The sequence below is a fragment of the Psittacula echo genome (genome assembly GCF_963264785.1).
Source record: "Psittacula echo genome assembly, chromosome: 2".
NCBI classification, from domain to species: domain Eukaryota; kingdom Metazoa; phylum Chordata; class Aves; order Psittaciformes; family Psittacidae; genus Psittacula; species Psittacula echo.
In genome coordinates this window covers 53,490,397-53,512,405 of record NC_137737.1, presented here as the reverse complement: position 1 = coordinate 53,512,405, position 22,009 = coordinate 53,490,397, and the positions used below count along the sequence as shown (strand labels likewise).

Sequence of the window (22,009 nt, the reverse complement as noted above, 5' to 3'; positions counted from 1 at the left end):
AACATTTATTTATCTTGTTACCTAATTGAAAAGGGATACCTATAAAAGTCAACAAGGAGGTAACGAAGTTAGACAAAGTTATATAGAAAACAAGCATGTTTGTAAAAGTAGAGATGATTAACCACTGACAAAGAACAAGGGAAGTGATGCCTTCAAACACAATCAAATGCTTTTTTGCTTTCACCAACCCACCTGATGGTTGTTGATGATGCTTCAGCTCATATGGAAGTATGAGATGAAGTCTAAAAGTCAGTGTAATACTAATGTACCAAACCCTGTGAGTACTGAAGAAGATGAAAGAAAAGTATCTAGTGAACTGTTTCAAAGGTAATAACAAATGAAGGGAAGCTGATATATATATACCTCTAGTCAACAGCAGACAGTAAGAATGTGCTAATCCAAAATGGGAACAACACTTGTATCAACAAGTTAACATTGAAACTGCACTGATGGTTAAACTACCCAGTTATGTCAAGTACACTTTCTGTATCTAAAAAAAGCTTCTTATGAAATTTAATCTGATTAACAACGAAGCAATGTTGTATAAACAGAAAGCACTTCAGATTGTGGGGTGCCTGTATTCCTCTGTTTCTCTCCTGACACCTGCATGGCTAATGTAATGACTCTCACACCTGCTATTTAAGTAAGCCTTTCTCCAGGCCACAGATTAACACCTATTCTACCAACACTTATCAGGATGTACGGCCAGAGCAGGGCAAAGAGGACAAAAGAATGGTACTGTACCATGCTGGCTGCTGTTTCTAGCGCTGAAGCTAGCTGGCTGCTCCTATGTGCTTTTCCCACTCTGATCTCCCACCTTTGGTCACCTCTGGCTGGGGCTGCTGTGCTTGCTCAGCTGTGAGGGAAGCAGGTGAGACAAGTACTGGTGGCCCTTGGACATATGGATCTTTGCTCCATGTCTAGGCCTGTGGCAGAAGCAGCTCTCCCAAGGGCTTCATGCACAGACATGTGTTTGGGTAGGCAAGCATCAGCCCGGATCCCTTTGTCTCTCATCAGCCCTGGAGGCCTTAAAACCACTGTTTAATCTTCCTCTCCCTCCATACTACATGGATATCCCACCCTGGAACCTGAAACCCTTCTGTATGGACCCTACATACAGCACTGCCTACTTGAATCAGAACAACACCCAGAACTTCCAAACTCAAATTCTGTTTTAATTCTACTTTGGAGATGAGGACAAACAAAATGTTCATTTCCTCTACAGAAATACAAGAAAATTACTTTTTTCACTTGGACTCATAGGTCAGTCCACCTTAATTCTTCCAGAGAAAAGAAGTACACGTTCAAAAAGCTTTTCTCTCCAGTTTCCCCTCTGCTTTAAAGATCAGCTTTACAGTGATTCAGACGCTGCTTCGCTGAGCCAACATTATGACTTTGCGACAGCATTTGCCCTAAATTTGAGAGCCTCAAAATACACTTGTACTCAATGAGTGCACAATATATTGTACTCAGTGAGTGCACAAGTAGTAACCCAAGGATTGGACAAAACGGCAACTCGTTTTTCCAGTGTTGCCAGCTGTGGAAAGATGAGTTTCCTCTGAGATGGATGACCCATAAACAGATCAACAAATGGACAATAACGACTCATGACTATTGTTCAAGTAATTACCATAAGGCATTCTGTATAGAACATACAAGTATCAGTATAATAACATCTCCCAGGGACATATGCAATACACACATGTACTGCAATACCCCGAGATATAAGACATGCCAAAAGTAGACTGCTACCTCTACTGTCATCCATCTCCCCATCTCTTGAGTGTTCTGACTGGGCATCTGGGGGGGTCTGAAGCACAGCCACACTGTTCTGATTTATAATCTTCAGTTTAAGCTTTGGTTTCGTCCGTTTTCTTCTTGGTACTGTAACAGTTAGGCTCTGTAACTGAGACATGCCGGACTCTGTCAAGCAGACTCCATCCTGGGTGTATGTCTTCGGTGGGTCTATAAAGTTGAATGAATCATAACAGCAATATAAAACTCTTTAATTTACAAGTCTTAGATTTTTAGGAATAGTAACTTTTAAGAGTTAATAATCCACATCTATGGAGCTGATTAATGACTGAGGAAATTGGTATGAATAAAACAAATATCTGATACTGTCTTACACATTACACTTACAGCTTTACAATTTACAGTCTGGTGTCAAATCCAGCAACAATCCATTATATTGCTACAAAACAACTTACATCAAGGACTCACTAGAAAGAACAATCTGATTATTGGAAACTGGTGCCTTGCAGGGTATTTCTGTATCCCTGGCATTCACAGAAAACTGTGCAAGTCTTATTTTTGGTCCCTGCTGCTTATCAACCAAGGCGATCACCTCAGCACTTTACCTTCATCTTATTAATGACCTTAACCCTCCCAGAACTCTTGGTAACTCAGGCAAGTTATTAGCCCTATTTTATAGGCAGACAAAACCCAAGTTATATCAAGTGAGCTGCTCAAGATCCAACTGGAAATCATGGGTAGAACTCAAGTCTCCCAAGACCTGCAAGACCGCTTCCTCCTCAAGCTGCTATATGACAACTGAGTCTACCGATAAACTCTAGCATTCCTTAATTCACCATGTAGAAAGGTGATGTCACCTGTGCTGTTACCCTGCAAGTGGAGGTTTGGGAACTTTTAGGAAATTACCCAATAATGAAGAGGCTGCAATGATGCTTCTGCTCTTCAGAGCCAATTAAATACTGATTTGATAACACACTTTTTGAAAACATATAAACATCACAATATTTGTTCCCTTTAACCAGAAATATTTTCTTATGCAATATTTAACACACCAAAACACAGCTGGTTCTGAACACAATTCTTCCCAGATTACTGTTTTCTTACGTTGAAAGTAGTGTTTGCTTAAAAAAAAAAAAATTAAAATCACATCCTCTTTTTTAGGTGGAAGATCTGAGGGCAGAACCTTTCCTCAGAACTACATTTGTGTGGTGCCAAAAGGAAAAAATTCCAACATTATGGAAGATGTCCTGACATGATGGAAGCTGTTGGGTCCTATCATTATGAGAAGTGACTTCTGACCAGGCTCGTCAAGATTATAAATTGCTAACACAAACCAGACAGGTACAGAAAAGTTGTGTCCTCCTACAGCTTGCGCCTGTAAACATTTGCGTACATGCCTGACTCAGCCCCACTGTGTCATCACTGCTAATATTAAGGCAAGTTTGCTAGTATCAAGGTAAGTCTGCAGGATCAAAGCATAATTTAAAGTAATTATTACAGTGCAGGTATGGCAGGCAAAAGAGAGGAAAGAAGAGAGAATGAGGGGAAAAAAATGAAAAGCATGCAGCAGTAACTGAAGGATAGTTAATGCTGTGTGTTATAAAATCACAGAAAAAGGATTTTTTTGTCTCATGTAAAAATATACCCTTGAAGTATGCTAAATGATCAAAAGTTAAGCATTTACATTCTTTACCTAGTTCTTTTGATTTTGAAATAATCTGAGCTCCACCTGATGAATCACAACAGTCCAAAGAAGGCACTGAAAAATATAAGGAAAATAATTTCAACTTTTAAAAATGGTGACTTGATTTAAACTGAAACTGATTTTAAACTGAAATTAATTTTCCTTCAAGCAGTTCCACTGAACTCCCTAATCTATACTGCTGTTCACATTTAGTAGCACCTTTAAAATAAAGTGCTTTTCGGTGTCACAGAAGATGTGACTTCAAAATAAGCCTGATACAAACTGAAGTTCTCCAACTGCCTAGAGCCAAGAATGGCACTGGAATGGCACTGAACTCAATGGTAAATGATCTCCTTCTACTGGCAAATGAATACACTGGATCTACTGGATTGGAAAGTAACCTCTACAGTAATGACATCCAGGTTTTGCTCACCTAAGCATTAAAAATGAGAGGGATTTGTGAATTGTGTATCAACCGCTGTCTGATTTCCCCAAGGAGGGGCAGGCACCCTCCGACAGCTTCATACACAATATTCTAGTTGTGTCTGTTGCTGTTGTGTTTCTTAAACAACACATACAAGATGGGTGATACATCTGAGAACAGATGATACATGACTTGTTGAAGTTAGATGGGGTAATTCTTATTCAGGATAAGAATATCAATACATGGAACAGCAGAAACTCAATTTAAAAAACTACAGCTTCAGGGAAGCACTGCAAGAGTGAGACTGAACAAAAAATGTTCAAAATGTCCTACAGAACTACACTACTGTTGCTGTGGGTAGAAATGCTCTTCCCATCTGCCTTAAATACAGTAACCATAATCACGCTTCACTAACCTGTGATGTGCAGACTAGACTTTCAGTGTTAGTAGTGACTTTACAGAGATTATGTAGACAGAGTAAAGTAAAGTGAAAATTAGAAGCTTCTATTTCACAAACACTGAGAAGTAGCATCGTAAAACCTGTTAGTTTGGTACAATTAGCACTACTAGGCAAGCTTATCTACAGATTTTTCTTTTTTTTTGCCTAGAAATCTTATCTATGGTGGATTTAAGACTCAGAAAAATATCTGGAGTATTTATTTTGCATCTGTACACAAGATGAGACCACTGAGGCGAAGCATGTGTCAGAGGTTTAAGGCTTCTTCGACATATCAGACCACCACATGTATGCTGCTGCTGACCATCTCACACACAGTATGGGAGTCGGGGGCAAGAGTAGGATAAGCCCAAAAATTTTGACGTAACATTTACATTCTTTGGGTATGAAATCTAGAGGATGCATTCTAAGCATATAAACAGAAATAAGGACAGTGAAAGTCTGTCTTCAAAAACTATAGTTCCTTGAAAGTTTTATGTAAGGTGTAACAAAAGTATATGATATAACCTACAGAAAACCAATATTCCATGCAACAACTAAATAAAAGTAGCCCATGAGAATTACTGAAAAACTGATATACAAGAGTGGAAGGAAAAGACAAGGAAGAAAATAAACTGGAAATTAGATTTTGAAAGAGGCACTAAGCTGGAAGGAAACAAAAAATAGGGGACAAGCTGCAGGATGGAAGATACTCAGCAGCACTGAATTGAAACAACAGAAAAAAGGCAGACTGTAAGAAATACTCAAAGTGGAATAAGACATCATCTGTTCATTTAATTGGTTATAATCTACAAGATGTTTTAAGGCAGAGATAGCAATTATCGAATTGGAATCTAAGGTAAACAAAAAATTTAGAAAGACTGTTGTGAAAGGGAATTTGAAATCCTGATTTTGAAGGCAAACAACAGGGAGTGTTCTTCTGGTTCAGGTCAGATTGTGAACAATTTTAGCTTTGGAGATGGAATAGAGTTGAAATAGTCAAATAAACAAGCTGACAGTGACAGAGGTGAGGCCTTCAGAGACCAACTCACAAATGCTGCACAAAACAAACAGTGTTTGAAGACAGTATCAAACAGACTTCCAGAAAAGGAGCTAAGTAGAACGCAGACTAGGGATTAAAATCAATAAAATGAGTAACAGAGAAACACAGTACTGTTAGAGACAGACAGTTCAAGGGGGGGAAAAAAAGCAGCGAACAAAAAAGAGTGCTTTCTGAGGCACTAAGCTGGAAGTTAATTAAAATTACTATGCTTATTTGCAAAAGGGTTTAAACATGCTGAATATTGCACAACGTTCAGTAGCCTCAGCTCGAAACAAATTGCACAGAATACAATACGATGAGAAGAATCATAGTTTCAAAAAAGAAAGGGGACTGCCAATTGTAAGGCTGTAATAGAAAAGAACAATTCTAGGAAGAAATTAAATCAGCATAAGGGACAGAGTGAAATGGTTTATGCAAAACCACTACAATAACAGAGCACTATTCAATGACTGCATAACTGTATGCATGACACAGGGATTTCTTTGTAGATACAGTAACTTACAACGTGAGAGCTGACTAAATGTGCCAAATAACAAAACAAAATCAAAAGTTAAATTCTTTAACATATAGTGTTATGTTGCTTTTGTATTCTGTATCTGTAAAGTACACTGAATTGTTTCAAATTAAAAAAAAAAAAATTCACAAAAATTGTACAACTGAGGCTCCCAGACATAATACGTGTACCACTAGCATTATTGAGCATCTCTGAAGTAGTAAGTGATACGAAGTCCCCACTGCCTTTGAGGCATGCCTACACGAGCCACAGGAGGAATGCAGGCACCTAGGCAGGTACCAGAAACTGTTACCTGATCAACTGTAACTAAAGAAAACCAGGCAGAGCTGGTCCCTTTGCCTCCTGCTGAGAAAACAAAACAGCACCAACAGAGGAGGATGCTGGAGTATGTGGAGGGAGAGAGGATGGGAGTAAGCAAGGAAAGAATGAAAACTGCAGATGGGGCATATGACATACAAGGGCAAAAGACAGAAAGGCAGAAGTGATGGGTATATGGTGAAGAATTGCTTGTTTAGGAGTAGTTGCTTGTAGATGAGAGATGCACACACCTTTTCTGAACGTGCAGGAATTACAATACAAAGAAAAAGCTGCTGCTACACTGAGCAGCTGCTCGTACCCCGCCACAATACTACTCAAGCAACCTAAATTAGAAATAAATTTATACAGGCACAGCAAATACGCTGGGGAACATATGTTATAACTTGAGACCAGAGTAAAAAGAACCTGATGAAATGCTGATCAGAGCTGATTATTTCAAACGAATCTAGTAATGAAGGTTTTATGGTATACTACTTTGGAGCAAATCTTACCACATTATGACTTTTGATATTATGTATATTCAAGAAGAAAAAAAACCCAACTATTTATCTTTTATTTCTGTTTCCTGAAGAAGATAACTTTGTAAGATTATCAGATATGATGAGATAAGGAAGAGCTCTTACAAAATGTAAAAATTTCCTTTTCTGAAGCAAGAAAAATGGAAGTTCTTTCTCAATACCTACATGCTAGAAAAATTTACTCTTTACCAACAGTACACCTGCAATATTTGGTAGCTTACTAGGGTAAGGGGCTCTTCCTTCTTCTAGAAATAAAGCAGTTAAGAAGTTTGTAATAATACTTGCAACACATCTGTGATATATCCAATGGAAAGAGCAAGCACCCTCCCAGTAAGAATCCCACAACATGGTACATTTTAAAGAGTTTTCTACTGTTAACTAACATTTATTTAGTTTCTCTAAGTTTATCAAATGCTGCTTTCACTTTGAAACAAAAAATATAGAAAATTTTCAAAGCAGTTGTAGAAGAATTAATGAAAAGACTGAAATTTTTCACATAAAAGTACATGCAAGTATTTCTATGAACATGCACCAAATGACATTCAGACATGCAACTGTTTAAACGTACACGTGTTAAAGAGGTACAATATATACTGAGTCAAAACATGAAAGAATAAGCAGAGAAACTTGTCATAAAAAAAGGTGGAAAAAAGAAAAACCCTGCAAAGAAAGCTTGGGAGCTCCCTAACAAATATTGTGGGACTGGTTCATATTCTTCAGAAGACAAACCTAAGCTTGGGAGCTCCCTAACAAGTATTATGGGACTGGGTCATATTCTTCGGAAGACAAACACAGGAAGGACTAGCTCAGGGACCAGATATGCCTGGAAGTGAAACATCTCTGATACCATCTTGTGAAATTTTTCCATCTCACATTCTATGAGCTTTAATTATCTCTAAAAGGTAGCTCTGCCAGCTTGAAAGAGAATGGAAGAGAGAATATTTCTTACTTGGACCTTTTTAAGTGTTCAGAGCTTATTATCAAAATAAACAGAAATCTGTGTTATATCTGCAAATTTCTTCTTTTTCCCACTTACAAAGCCTCTTTTTGAATTTGTGAAAGCGGATCTCAAAAATGAAGTAACTTGTAGAAATACATAAATCATTTTTTAAATAGTGATAAAAGTGGGATACTTTGAAGTGTTCCACAACCATGTGTAGTTGACAAGGGAGCATATAAACTCCAAGGTCACGTTAGTAAGTTACAATTACTGCCATGCTGGTATGACAACGAGCCAGTGTAAATGGACTCTATGGAACTTTTCTTGGCAAACCTCTTGAACACATGCCTTATGGTATCTTCAATTCTGATCAGGAAAGCCAGTCTTACTGGCATCTTCTTGGTGGATACGAGTATTCCCTGAAATATTTACTTAGTTCCTGTGCCCTCGTCCTTATACGGTCATGAGTAACAAGAGTAAAGTGTTAATGCAAACATTTTAACATGCTAGTACGCTAAAAAATGGGTATAGGTGTCAATGTTCAATTAAAGCAGCAATCTGAAGCAGAAAATCCCATGAGATGACATGCAGAGAAAACAGACATGGAATATCACCCTTGTAGCAGACCCATAAATCATGTAGTAGACCAACCTAAGCGTTGACAGGCCACTCACAATAACAATAACCAGCATCCACAAAACCAGATGCTATAGCTGTGCTTAAAAACTGCAGTAACCTCAGCTCCTGAAGTATCACTGCTACAGAACTGTAACACAGACTAACAAGGAGGTTGGTGTGTATATACATATATTCACTGATAGCATGTACACAGAAGAGCAAAGTTCATCAGAAAGAACTATACATTTTCACTAACAAGAAAGTGGCAACTCCTAAGGAGGAAATTATGGCGAATTGTTTTAAAGACTGCAGCTACGGAGGGAAGCACTGGTCTTAAATACTGGCAGAGCTGAGCAAGTGGCATTAATAAAATGTGAGGGAGAAGGGGAAAAATGCTTGTATGGACTGTTGTTACAGCTACTGCTGATTCAGACAGCCTCTGAATATAAAAATACAGGTTTCTCTGCTTAGAATTGATTTTCAGATTCTTTAGAGAACTGGGCTTTTTTCCACTTGACAAAATTAGATGCCTTTTACCCTTTCAGAACCAAAAGCTTTTAGTTGTTTACCCAAATTATCTTCAATACATCTACCCAGAATCCCCCGCTAGGTTTTCTTTGGCCTTGCAACCAATCACTAGAGGGTGCGCAAGAGCTGAGGACACTTCCAGAGGGGCCCTTAAAATAAACATGAAAAATCTTCCTTCTGCCACAAGCCAAGTCTCCACCAGAGCAAAGAACCGTAACACATTCCCAAACCTATTTATTGCAGTGTGCAATCCTGCCATTGGTTTCCATTGTCTTCTTACCGTTTGTTGGTGGTATGTATGGCCTACAAATGGTACAGTCAAAACCCATATCAGCTATGTTTTCCACTTCCTCCTCTGTGTTTAAGTTCTGACAGATTGCATGCATCCATCTAGAAATTAAGTGGGGGAAAAAATACAATTTAAAGGAAATATGTGGTGTTTTAGGAGACCAAAATATCAGTATACGGTCCAAGTAAATGTGAAATATTAGTTTAGTTTAAATTCTTTTCAGAGAGAAATGATGAATTGGGTATATAATACTCCCCTAATGTGGTGTGTGTTAAATACTGTATATACAGTACCAGATTATCTATTTCCCTTCACAGGAAGGAGCTATTTATAAAACAACATCCGGGAAGCAAATATGTCTTAGTATCATAATTTTCTCCCTATATTGCAATCATTTTAACTACTTACTTGATACAATGTAATCTAGATTTAGCCTTACAACAATAATCCTGTGAGGTAAGTTAGTTGTAACTTTACAGAGGGGGAAGATGAGACAGAGTGATTAATTAATTCACCCAGAGTCATATACTTAAGTCTGTGGTACAACTTGGAATGAACTACTACAAGACTTCTGCGACTCAATCCAACGGTCTTTACCACAAGACCATTCCCCTCCATCTTTACACTTTTACATTAGGGGAAAAAAATTAAAATAAGCCTTACATGGGTAAAACCAGTACAATATTAGAACTCCTTACCGATCACATTGTCTACACTGAATGATAAGTTCTTCATCCCTGTAAGTGCGACAGCAGATTGGGCAGGTAGACAAACTTGCACAGGGAGCACACTGTGTGTAATTATTTTGCCATTCACATCTTAAACCTGGTGAAGTTGCTCCACAGTGTCTGCACCAAACACACCTGCAGAACAGACAAAATGATCTATTACTTTCACTGCATAGGAAGATTATTTTGTGGCTTTAAAACCCTCTTACTTCGAACTGGGTAAGTAATTAAGTTTTAGATCATGAACCACTGGGGAAGGGGGGATTCGTTTCAGGTCAAACTAGTTGAACTGAATGAAAATGGTATTATTCGGATTTTGAACATTACCAACATTTTTTATACTTTTAAAGAATGTTCCTCAGTAAGAATTCCCTTCAATCTGCAAAACTAGGTAGATGGGTGCTTGTAACAGCTCAACAGGTCAAAGGACTTCCTGCTTCCAGCTGCCGTTCACTTTGCTATATGGAAACTTAACTATGTGAGATGTCTGTGTTCCACCGAAGTAAAACAAATGGTTTTCAGAGGGTTTTATTTTAAGACAAATTTGGTGAAGCACCCATTCATTTTTCCAACTAAGCACTGGAATGAACATTCCAATGAATGGAAACTGGATATTTTATTTTTGGCTAAGAGTGTCAAAAGAAAAGTTTTGTCCTCCTCTTACTTGGCTGGGTTTTGGCATGAAGAAACAGTATTAAGAGATAAAGAGTTTTTCTATTAAATTGCTAACTGAATGAAACAATTCAAGAGTATTTTGTTTGCTTTTTTTAATATACCTGACTTAAATACAATTAAAACATTATTACAGTTAATTGACAATGCAACTACAAAGTGAGAAAAGGAAAAAAAAGAGGCCAGCATTCAGTATTTCCGACCCCAGAGCCAAACACACCATTTGCACTTCCAGCCACCCTTTGGAACTGTCTGCAGGGGTGGATCTAAGCAGTACGTGTGGTAGCTGATGTCGCAGTCATCACAGAGAAGCAGTCTTCCTGGATCTGTTGCTTTCCCACAGGCTTCACACACTGTGCACTCCAGGCACCTCCAACCTTTGCTAAGCACCACTTTAGTAATCTGCAAATGGCAAGGTGAAGATTATTTGAAAACTGCTCTATGAAGTGTGATCGTTGTATAAATTAAGGTTTGGCTAGTGAAGCACAGGATGCTCTTCTGTGCACACTATCCACACTACAAGTAGCTGTTTAGCAATTGCTAATTAGACTTCCTGAAGCTTCAATAAATGGGAATGGATTAAAGAGAAAGAAACTGTAATTAATGACATCTGATACTGTTCCAGAAGACAATTTCTTTGGATAAACTAGCATAGTAGAGAATATATACTGCACTGGCTCTATGTGTAGGATAGTTTACTCTTTATGGGAGTAACTGGTCCTGAAGGGATGAAGCAGAATGCAAGGCTGCTTTTTTTAGCTATGTAGTAAAGCCATCTTTTGCATAGATGTGCTCGTATGATAAACAATAAAGAGTGTATACTGTATACATTGCAATAAATAGCTTATTATGTGCTTGCTAAGTCATCTCATACCATTCAAATTTAATTTTCACACATTCTCTCCTAGGCTAATGAATGCAAAATGTATTAATTAACCACTCCAACTGCTGTCAATTCTGACAGCCAACAGACAAATTGAATCAACTAAACCTTATGTCCCTAGTAAATGAAGATGCAGTGCAATTTTTTCCCTTGTTTTTAATCCTGCTTGTATTTAGGTTTTAAGCTTATATCTCAAACTGTTATTTTAACCAACTGCTGGATAATCAGTACTATTTATGGTTGCAAAATTACAAAAAGGTTAATTTCTCTTGAGGCAATGCATACTATAAAATGACATTTAATTAAAGTCTTTCACAAGTCGCATATAAATAATGGTCACATTAGCTGATGAATATCTAACAAGTTAATGACTTCCTTAATTACCATAAAACCAAAGGCACCATAGTGCTATTAAAGTACAACATGAAAACAGTCTAACCAAGAAATTTTTTTATGTAACTCACCTTAATACTGACACAGTATGGATGGTAGCACTGACCACACTGAGAACAGGCAAGCAACCTGCCCTCAGCACCTTGGCCAAAACTCCCACAGACCACACACATATCCTGAAAAAAGAGAGAAGAGCTGATTTTCAACACATGCCAGACAGTAAATTCTGGAAACACTGTAAAATTCAACTAGCTTGTTGTATAATTTAAACTCTAAACAAGGACATTCATTTACTGTTTTCTAATTAAAAGCAGAGAAACAAAATGAAAACGTAGTGACTATTATCCTAACCTGATGGAGAGTGAACTTGTCACTGTTGGAGAAGAGGACGACTGTATTATGCATCGAGTTTTCTTCCTCATCTTTGTTAGATGAAATATCCATAGTTGTGACCTATTAAAAAAACCACAGAACATGAACTGCAAGCACATCACATATTTTGAGACAGAAGACAAAATGAAGCATTCTCTAAATATTTCACCTTTTTAGTAGTACCAAAGAATACCAGCTTTGCAGGTATTTATTCATACAGTATGAACTTTCATAAAAAACCTACCACCATCAGAAATTACAACATTAATTCACATTTTCACATCAGTACAAGCATCATCATCGTTTCAGTTTCACAGACACATTCTCTTCCTCTCCTTTGTCCACCCTTACACACTACCCCACTGCACTTTAAAATGGAAATGGAAGAGCCACATCTCTGCTCTACAACTCTGAAGTTGCCACTTACTTGGCAAGTCAAAGGTTCAAATTTCTACAGGAAATTGTGGAGAGTGAAGTCAATTTTGCTTTTATAGCAATCTACCTAACTCAGTATCCTCTGTTCAGTTACAAAAAATTTTAAGAATGTGTTTTAGAAAACTCAGCTTCTCTTGAAGCACAAGTTTGCGCTTTGTAACATCAAACTAATGATATGAATGCCTTCAATACACTAAGGTACCTAAGACTAGCCTGAGTGGAATTCATCTTATATGTTTAAAATTACATATTTGCTTATGGATCTTGACCATCCAAAGCTTTAAAACGGAACAGTGACAGAGACATTTGCTCCTTTCTAAGATCACAAATATCAGAGTAATCCAAGAAATTATTATACGGGAAGCAAAAAGTAGCACAGTGCTGTATAAACTCAGATTGTATATGAACACAAAAAAGTGGCTACAAAGAGAGGCTGAAAATTACTTCATAAAGACATAAAAACCAGTAAGTCCTTCTCTGAACATGAGGAACAGGATGCCTTCCAAAATCTGCAGGGCTGACTGATAGTCAAACTTTGAAAAGAATGTTCAAAGACAAGTCCATAGGAGGAAAAAACCTATGAATTTTTTGCATTCCAGATTTCAAACTGTTTTTCATACCAAAATCTTTCTTCTTATGAGGAGCAAACAAAGACTTGTGTAAGATTTAAGAGTTTTAAAAGGACTTCAAGTATGAAACAGTTTAACTATCAACTGAAGTGAGCAATGACTTGCTCAGAATCACTTCAGCGCTGTATGGGAGACAGCAAAACCATTTTCTCAAAGGTTTCTGGAAGGAAGCTGTGTACTGTCCTAAAGAATATCTGACAACTGATCACAACAGAGAACTTGCAGCCACATTGATATAATCTTTTATTAAAGAATCAAAGCTTTAATTATGGTAAATCATGATCTATCAGGGCTCACTGAAGAAGTCAACAAGTCTGGGGAAGGGGAAACCTAATTGACATAATTCACTTTGTTATCAAATTCTTTAGGCAAAGTCTTTCACCAATACTACTTGAGAAAAGGTAAACTGACATAGAATTAGAGGAATGGTCCCTACATTGACGCAAGACACAAAATAAAGAGTGAAATAAGTTACTAATTTTTTCTGTGGGAAAACAGAACTAGTGGAAATCCGACAGGGAAATTCTGCTAACAGGCCGTGGTGTTCAACAAACTTTTGTACAATCTGACAAATCAAGCAAAGAGTGAAGTGACAAAACTTGACAAGAGTATTAAAATATTCATAGTAGTAAAAGCCAAAAGACAACTGCGAACTGCCCAAGAACTTCATAGAGCTGAGTGCTGGGCTATAAAATGGCAGAGGAAAGTTCTCAAAGAAAAAAAAAATGAAAGTGACAAAACAGCTGATACGAATGATCAAAGAGATGGAAAACTTTCCATACAAGGAAAACTTTGTACTGGGATTCTCCAGACTAGCAAGGAAAGAGTGGAAGGAAAAGGAGGAGAATTATGGATATCTATAGAAACTGAGTGATATGGATGGAGGAGGTGAACAGAAAACAAGTCTCCACTGCCTCTTCTCTAAGAGCACAGGCAACAAAACGAGCAGGCAGCAATTTAAAACAACAGGCTGATGAGCTGTAGAACTAAAAAAGGTTAACATGGTTTCCAAAAAAATTTAAAAGTGCAGACAAATTTATGAAAGCTCCATCACAGGCTGCCCAAGACAAAGATACCACCTCCTGTACAGCAAGTCCCCACGCCACAAACTCATAAAGAGTCTCCTTCTCTAAGCTTCTGTTTTTGCATTCTTCCCCCAGTGCTCATTTTTGGTCCCCTCAGTCAGAGAACCTTTGATCATGCTATGGCTGCTGTTACAAGTCTTTCTCTCCCTCTTTGTGCTCTTCCACTGAGAATGCCTTCCACGCCTTTAACCAGCATGTTTTCCACCCCAGGAAACAGAAGGAATACTCGAAGAATCCCAAGAGGTGTCCCTTCAAGTGGCAAGATCAGCATAGAATTCTTCAGATCCATTAAGCTACAGTGCTCTAGGTTCTTCACAGTATCACAGTATACTAGAGATTGGAAGGGACCTCAAAAGATCATCTAGTCCAATCCCCCTGCCGGAGCAGGAACACCTAGATGAGGTTACACAGGAATGTGTCCAGGTGGGTTTTGAATGTCTCCAGAGAAGGAGACTCCACAACCCCCCTGGGCAGCCTGTTCCAGTGTTCAGTCACCCTCACTGAGAAGAAGTTTCTTCTCAAGTTTAAGTGGAACCTCTTGTGTTCCAGTTTGTACCCATTACCCCTTGTCCTATCATTGTTTGCCACTGAGAAGAGCCTGGCTCCATCCTCATGACACTCCCCCTTTATATATTTATATACACTAATAAGGTCACCCCTCAGTCTCCTCTTCTCCAAACTATAGAGACCCAGCTCCCTCAGTCTCTCCTCATGAGGGAGATGCTGCACTCCCTTAATCATCTTAGTTGCCCTGCGCTGGACTCTCTCCAGCAGGTCCCTGTCCTTCTTGAACTGAGGGGCCCAGAACTGGACACAATACTCCAGGTGCGGTCTCACCAGGGCAGAGTAGAGGGGAAGGAGGACCTCTCTCGACCTACTGACCACCCCCCTTCTAATACACCCCAGGATGCCATTGGCCTTCTTGGCCACAAGGGCACAGTGTTGGCTCATGGTCATCCTGCCATCCACTAGGACCCCCAGGTCCCTCTCCCCTACACTGCTCTCTAACAGGTCGTTCCCCAACCTATATTGGAACCTGGGGTTGTTCCTGCCCAGATGCAGGACTCTACACTTTCCCTTGTTGTATTTCATCAAGTTATTCCCTGCCCAACTCTCCAGCCTGTCCAGGTCCCGCTGGATGGCAGCACAGCCCTCTGGCGTGTCAGCCACTCCTCCCAGCTTAGTGTCATCAGCAAACTTGCTGACAGTACACTCAATTCCCTCATCTAAATCATTGATGAATATATTAAATAATACTGGTCCCAGTACTGACCCTTGAGGCACTCCACTAGATACAGGCCTCCAACTAGACTCCGCCCCATAGACTACAACTTCTTCATCACAAACACTTAGTAACAGCCAGGTTTTATCAAATACTTCTGCTTTTTAGCACTCTTTGGGTTTATACAGTATTTTAATACAAGAATTATAGCTGGATACAATTACATTACATTAACAGACTGCAGTATGATTTAAAAATAAACGTGCTTACCCCCGGAATGACTACAGTCCCAACTCCGTTTTTCAGTTTTGATCTACCTCTGCCACCTCTTCCCGAAAGACCTGCACCACGTGGCCGCCGCTTCCCTGGAAATCCTGATCCACGGCCCTATTCAATATAAGATAACAATATAAATGAAACCTGAAGTTCTTTTGTTATAGGGGATTTAAACTTGTTCAACACATCTAGGGAAAAGCATAAGAAAAAAATCCACCGTATGATTTCAAGTGAATATGAGCACACTAGGACATAGTTATTGAGTCCCTGCACAGATTGTGGTGAAATACCTTTAACTACTTACATGACATAAATGTGACCACTTTGATCACCAGTGAGAAAGCAGTCAAAACCAGACACGTTTATTGTTTTGCTCAGGAATAACTGGAAATATGGAAATGTTTGTTGGTTTGCTACCCCCACCCCCACCCCGCCCCAGCTGCGATGTATCCAAAATAAATATCCTCTATTTTATGATCAGCTTTTCTTTTAAACAGTCAGCTCAGACATGGGACTTCTGAATAGGGTCTGGACACTTGATTACTTGCAATCATAGATGCTTTGCTTATGCTATGAATAATCAAGCAAAAAGTGGAATTTATTAGAACTCAACCCTGCTCCCAAAGTGAAGTAGGAACTGGCTCCACAAAAGCTCTTAAGTCATTAGATACACTGAGAGCTTTTTATATTAATTATACCAATTACACTCAGACCAGCATTCCCCATAACATGATGTTTATGCTACAAAATACACATATATTCTTAGACACCTTCTTTTTTCCCTTATTTTAGATGCAGATGGCCAGTTGTAGCGTTGTGTGCTCTGGAGTATTCACAGTATGCTCCACTACAATTAACAGTGGAAAAGCAAGTATGTTTATAATAATAATTAGCTGATATGTGTACTGTGAACTAGTTCAAATAAATCTTTTTTTTTCCCCCTCTAAATTTCAAAATGAATTAAACACAAAGGGGATCCCCAAGCCTCTCTAATCACTTCCGGAGAGAAAAAAAAAAACATATTGACTATGTCCCCAAGTTCTGGGTGGTATACTGGACATCTTTACAACATTTTTCAGAGCCTCTGATCTGTGTATCTGGTGATAGTTACAGTGTATACTCAAATAAGCATTTTTTCTACTACAAAATAAGCAATGACATTATATATTGCATTTCAAATTTGTGAATAACCTTGGCTCCTAATGCAGCCTGACTCCATCCACAGAGTTTCTAGATACAGTGTCTGGATCCAAACATTTGCTGGAAACTACTTTTAATATCAAGGCAAAACATTTGCTCAATAAAACAGTGTTGACAGAACCACAAAGCTATCTGGGGATGGCGTCACCAACAGACATGAAGAGTCTTTACTGACAGAGACAGGAGTTTCCTAGATGGAAAGCAGCACTATGGGTTCAATATTAGCAACAGCATTTTTCAAATATGCCAACTCCTGTTTTAAAGAAAATATAGAAGTTTATGGTCATAATTAAGGGAAAATCCAAGCATCCCAATGTTAAAATTTTATTAACATCCATCTATTAATGGAAACAGAAATTAAACTGACTTACTCTTACAGAACAAGATAATATTACACCATGTTATTTTAGGAAGTGAAAAGAAGGATGCTACTGATGGCTTAAATATTTATATGCGCTAAGGTGAAACAAAAAATATTGTCCTTACATATATACGGAGTTAATACATATGGACACACAGACAAAAGCATCAGGTGTTTAAAATGCAAACTCTTCTGGCACGTGGCTTATTTTGTCTGTTTCAGACTAGGTATCAGTATTGTTATTTTCACACAACTAGTAACAGGAATAAGCACATACTTATATCAATGTTAATGCTGAATATTAAGCTGAAAATTAATGCTTAAAGCAGCAAAAGCTAAGCTAATGTCAAACTAAAATAAAATTAGGATGAGAGTTAAAGTGAGATGAAAATAAATCATTGGGAAGCTACAGTTATCTGTCAGAGTTTCATCATTTAGTTTTTTGCCTTTATTTAAAAATAAGTCCACTTAGTTTCTTCATGTGTTTTTAATGCTAAACATCACTGTGGATATGAGCTTTGGTCCACCTAATCAGGTAGGAAAGTTGTTATTTATTCCCCCATAAGCTAAGAACGATGAGGCTTTGCATCCACTCTTCAAGACTTCTCCACAGCCACCCTTTAGATCTCTGCTCCTTTTCATGCCTGGCTTACCTTACTGCCAGGCTTAAGGACATTTTCCTTCTCAGGTAATTTATTTTGACAGCTACGTAAAGCCAACCACAAAAAGTGAAGTACTCCACACACATGAAAAATTGGCAATACAAACTACTCTTTGCATCTAGGCAATGCCATCATACTGTACACTCTGGAAAGCATCCATTTTTTTAGCCTGAAAGCTCCAGAGTTTCAATAACTTTTAAAGGCCTTAAACAGTAATAGAATGGAAGATAAATTCAGTTGTGAGATACAGAATTTCATCACTAGTCTCTACAGCAGAAAGATAGCAATGGATATGAAAATAAATTCAGATTATTTACCACTTTGATGCTCCAAATGGCACTGCCAGGAAGCTGTCTGGATTTAAAAATGTCCCGACCTTCTGAAATGTCTGGGGACCAGGAAGGTGGGCTGACTGTATTATTGGTACTCCAAGCCCCCTAGGATACGGCAGGTGAGAAAATAGATGTATAAAACTTCGCAACATAAAAGGAAAGAAAAAAAGAAAAAAAAAAAAAGAAAAAGGCAAGCAACAAAAAAAAATCTGAAAAGCAAAGCACATGCAGGCATAGGCATTTCTACGTTAACCTAGGTAGTCAATTAGTTCAACTGAGTAAGAGGAAGGTGGGAAATTTTTAGGTTTTCATTGAAACATACACTAAAACAAGTATCAACCTCCAACTGACAGTTAAGTACAACAATGAGTTTTATAAACAAAGTGTAATACAAATCGAAAGCAAGCAACCATAACAACAAATTATATTCCTAAATTTTATTGCATCAAATGAAGATGAAAGTGGTTTGAGATGGTAACATTCTCATTTATACTTCAAATCACATTTTCAGAGAACAGATGGCCTTAGTTGACTTTTGAGCTAAACTACTGACAATCACAGTAACAACTGGTTTAAAAAGTGTGTGAAACAAAGAGAATATAAAGAAACCACTGAGAAAAAGAAAATAAAAATAGCCATGGTAATTAACAAAGTATCTCCTTCCTGCCAGTTTGACACAAATAAACCATTCTAAAAACCCCACCCCAGTGTTTTCATGTTATGCTGTGCTATCAAATTTTAATACACTATTATATACAAGCAATAATAAACATCCATATGGTATACCAACAAACTCTTTTAAAGTAATTGATTATTACCCCTACTTATATAGTTGCCATCATGGTGAGACACTGCGTAACTGACACAAGAAATATAGCAAAATAAGTGGAAAATGTTAAGCTGGTGAAGAAAAAAGCCCACTGAAGTTCCTCACACACATTAAAATCTGAGGAAGACTTTTGAAAACCCTGAGCAAAGACTGCAGGAAATAGCCATCATAAATAACTTCATTTTAATTTTACACATTAGAATAGTTAAAGAATGATATGTTTTCCTAAATCTAAGTTTGCAAGAGTAAGAAATAATGAATACCAAGGTAAGATGTAAAACACGATGAAAAGTGTAGGTTTACCTTCTTGAGAATTACACTTGGCAGTAGAATTGTACAGATGATATGGAATAACCTTATGCATACTAATAGTCCGAACTATTCACACATGCATGACTGTGCACATGGGCAAGCCCAAACACATATATGCCTTTGAATACTGGTCTATAGAATAATAAGCATTCAGAACAAATGAGATAGCTTTGCAAAACATTGGGGTTTTTTTCCTGAAATGAAATAGTCTTCATCAAGAATGTGTGGAATACAGTTTCTTTGGAACCAACAACTCCTCAAAATATACATTCATCTCAGACTGTAAATAGGTGTTTTGCTAACCACTGCACTGACTTCAAAAAAAAGAAAGGGTTACCCCTTAACCCATTTCAAGCCAGAAGGATCATGGGCAAGACCTCGTTAATCCATGTAAGGCACAGCCACATTAGCCCAGATGAGTATAAGCCAACATCTCACTTAGACTTGGGCAGAGAAGGAAAAGCTCCTATGACGCCTTCTGCTTGCAGAGCTGGGTAGGCAGTAACATATGACTGCTCAGAATCAGAACTGTCTGGGTTGGAAGCAACCTTAAAGCTCATCCAGTTCCAAACCCCCTGCCATGGACAAGGACATCTTCCACTAGACCAGGTTGCTCCAAGCCCCATCCAACCTGGCCTTGAACACTGCCAGGGATGAGGCAGCCACAGCTTCTCTGGGCAACCTGTGCCAGGGCCTCACCACCCTCACAGGAAAGAGCTTCTTCCTAAAACCTAATCTAAATGCCCCTCAGTCATCTTAAAGCTTTTCCCCTTGTCCTATCCCTACCTGCCCTTGTCAGAAGTCCCTCTCCAGATTTCTTGTCAGCCCCTTTAGCTACTGGAATCTGCTCTAAGGTCTCCCCAGAGCCTTTTCTTCTCCAGGCTGAAAAAGCCCAGCTCTCTCAGCCTGTCTTCACAGGGCTCAGTATTCAAACTGGCACAACAGATCCACAATGAAAAGTTTTTCAGCAACCTAAAAGCCTAATTATGCTTAATTATGGCTTTTTTTATGTATTTTATGTATATTATGTATTTTTTAATTATGTATTTTAAAAATCGTCCAAGTGGTACCACCCACAGTGTGGACATGATGGTATTCACTATAAATCTGTTTTCTAGGAGTTCAGCTATGCCTGCATGGGAAAGGGAATATGAATAATGTAGCACTTAAGAGTTCACAAAAAAACTCCAACAAACAAGCAAACAAACCAACAAACCCAAACTTTACAAATAAAAAACCGTCACAACACAATTCTGCCTACACAAGGTGGTAATGTGACACACAACTACGAACTGCTTCATGCCCAGAAGACTATGTGTGTTTTCAACTGCTCAACACTGTCTCCCCTCTGCCAAGGTGCTTCCAAAAATACCCTAGCTGAACTGCTAATACCAGTAACTGCTCACCTTCACTTGGGTTAAAGTTGAGTGTGCTTGATTAAAGAGCTTAAACTGTAAGATGTTGCTATCCCGGTTTTTTACTTGACTCCAGTTAGATGGTTACCATGCAGACAACTCAGCAGATCAAAAGGATCAACAATCTCTAACAGGGAAATAGTGTTGAGCAGAAACCTTCTGCACCTGGAAACCTAGAAATGGCCAATGCTCACATCCAGAACATAAGGGCATAATATTCGTGACAGGACACGGGCACAACTGCACCAAGTCAGAAACCAGGGTAAAGAAAGCAAGCAAACTTCCACAGACACAGAGGTGTGATATACCTACACAAACACACTCCTGGGTGGACTCCAATGAACACATGTCACTCTACCTGTGCTGGCCACTCTGGGCATCCTGTGCGGCCAGTAAAATGAAATGGGTGCTTGCAGAGGGCAACTCACCACACATGGGTGGAAGGTGTCAGATTAGTCTCAGCCTACATGCTCCTAGTTTTCTCCAGTGGCTCTAAGGGAAACCTTGAGGTGACTACAGCAGACCTTTAACACTGCGCTTGGGTGAATCCCACTCTTTGAACCCACAACAGCTTCTACCATGCAGAAATGGCAAGACTGAAGTCTGATTTTGTTGTATCAAGAGTGCTGCAGTTTATGAACCACTTCTCTGTCAAAATCTCATGTTCTTACTAAGCACTGTCACCCTAGTCAGCAATTACATCAGCAGCTCTATGGAAATAGGAAATTCACCTTTACTATGCTAGCCATATTTTTAATATCAAACAACATTCCATTTTAGCATGATAAAGTTAAAACATACATTGAATTTTAGTTAAGTTTCCCTATTACTCTAAAATTTGTAATGAATAGTCAGTAACTGTTCTTACAATATGGCAAATTCAAAGTCTGTATAGCAACACAAAAGATACGTGTATTGCAGAAACAATCCTTACAGCAATCTATAAAGGAGGCAACATGCTGGCTAAGGGTCAAAATTGGAGATCTCAACCATGCTGAAAACACTTACTCAACAACTCAACTTACCTACTTTTACTCAGGACGTAAAAGATTATTTTCCTTTTAAAAAGATACACTTTTCTAATGATTAAGTATATTCAAAAGATTAAAAAGCTAG

General features: G+C 38.4%; 1 protein-coding gene across 21 annotated transcripts in view; it reads right to left on the bottom strand.

The window, feature by feature from the left end:
• The window catches only part of KMT2C (lysine methyltransferase 2C), a 197,699-nt gene that overhangs the window by 56,426 nt on the left and 119,264 nt on the right, over positions 1-22,009 (bottom strand). For 17 of the 21 annotated variants that reach the window (XM_080610019.1, XM_080610008.1, XM_080610016.1 and 14 more), the window contains 9 exons: positions 18,323-18,442; positions 15,777-15,893; positions 12,115-12,216; positions 11,835-11,939; positions 10,708-10,889; positions 9,786-9,950; positions 9,079-9,188; positions 3,449-3,514; positions 1,753-1,965 (listed from right to left, as the gene is read on the bottom strand). In XM_080610019.1, the coding sequence (XP_080466145.1) occupies positions 1,753-1,965; positions 3,449-3,514; positions 9,079-9,188; positions 9,786-9,950; positions 10,708-10,889; positions 11,835-11,939; positions 12,115-12,216; positions 15,777-15,893; positions 18,323-18,442 (1,180 nt within the window). The remainder of the gene's footprint in view (positions 1-1,752; positions 1,966-3,448; positions 3,515-9,078; positions 9,189-9,785; positions 9,951-10,707; positions 10,890-11,834; positions 11,940-12,114; positions 12,217-15,776; positions 15,894-18,322; positions 18,443-22,009) is intronic. The other 4 variants (XM_080610017.1, XM_080610012.1, XM_080610015.1 and 1 more) reach the window with 4 other exon arrangements.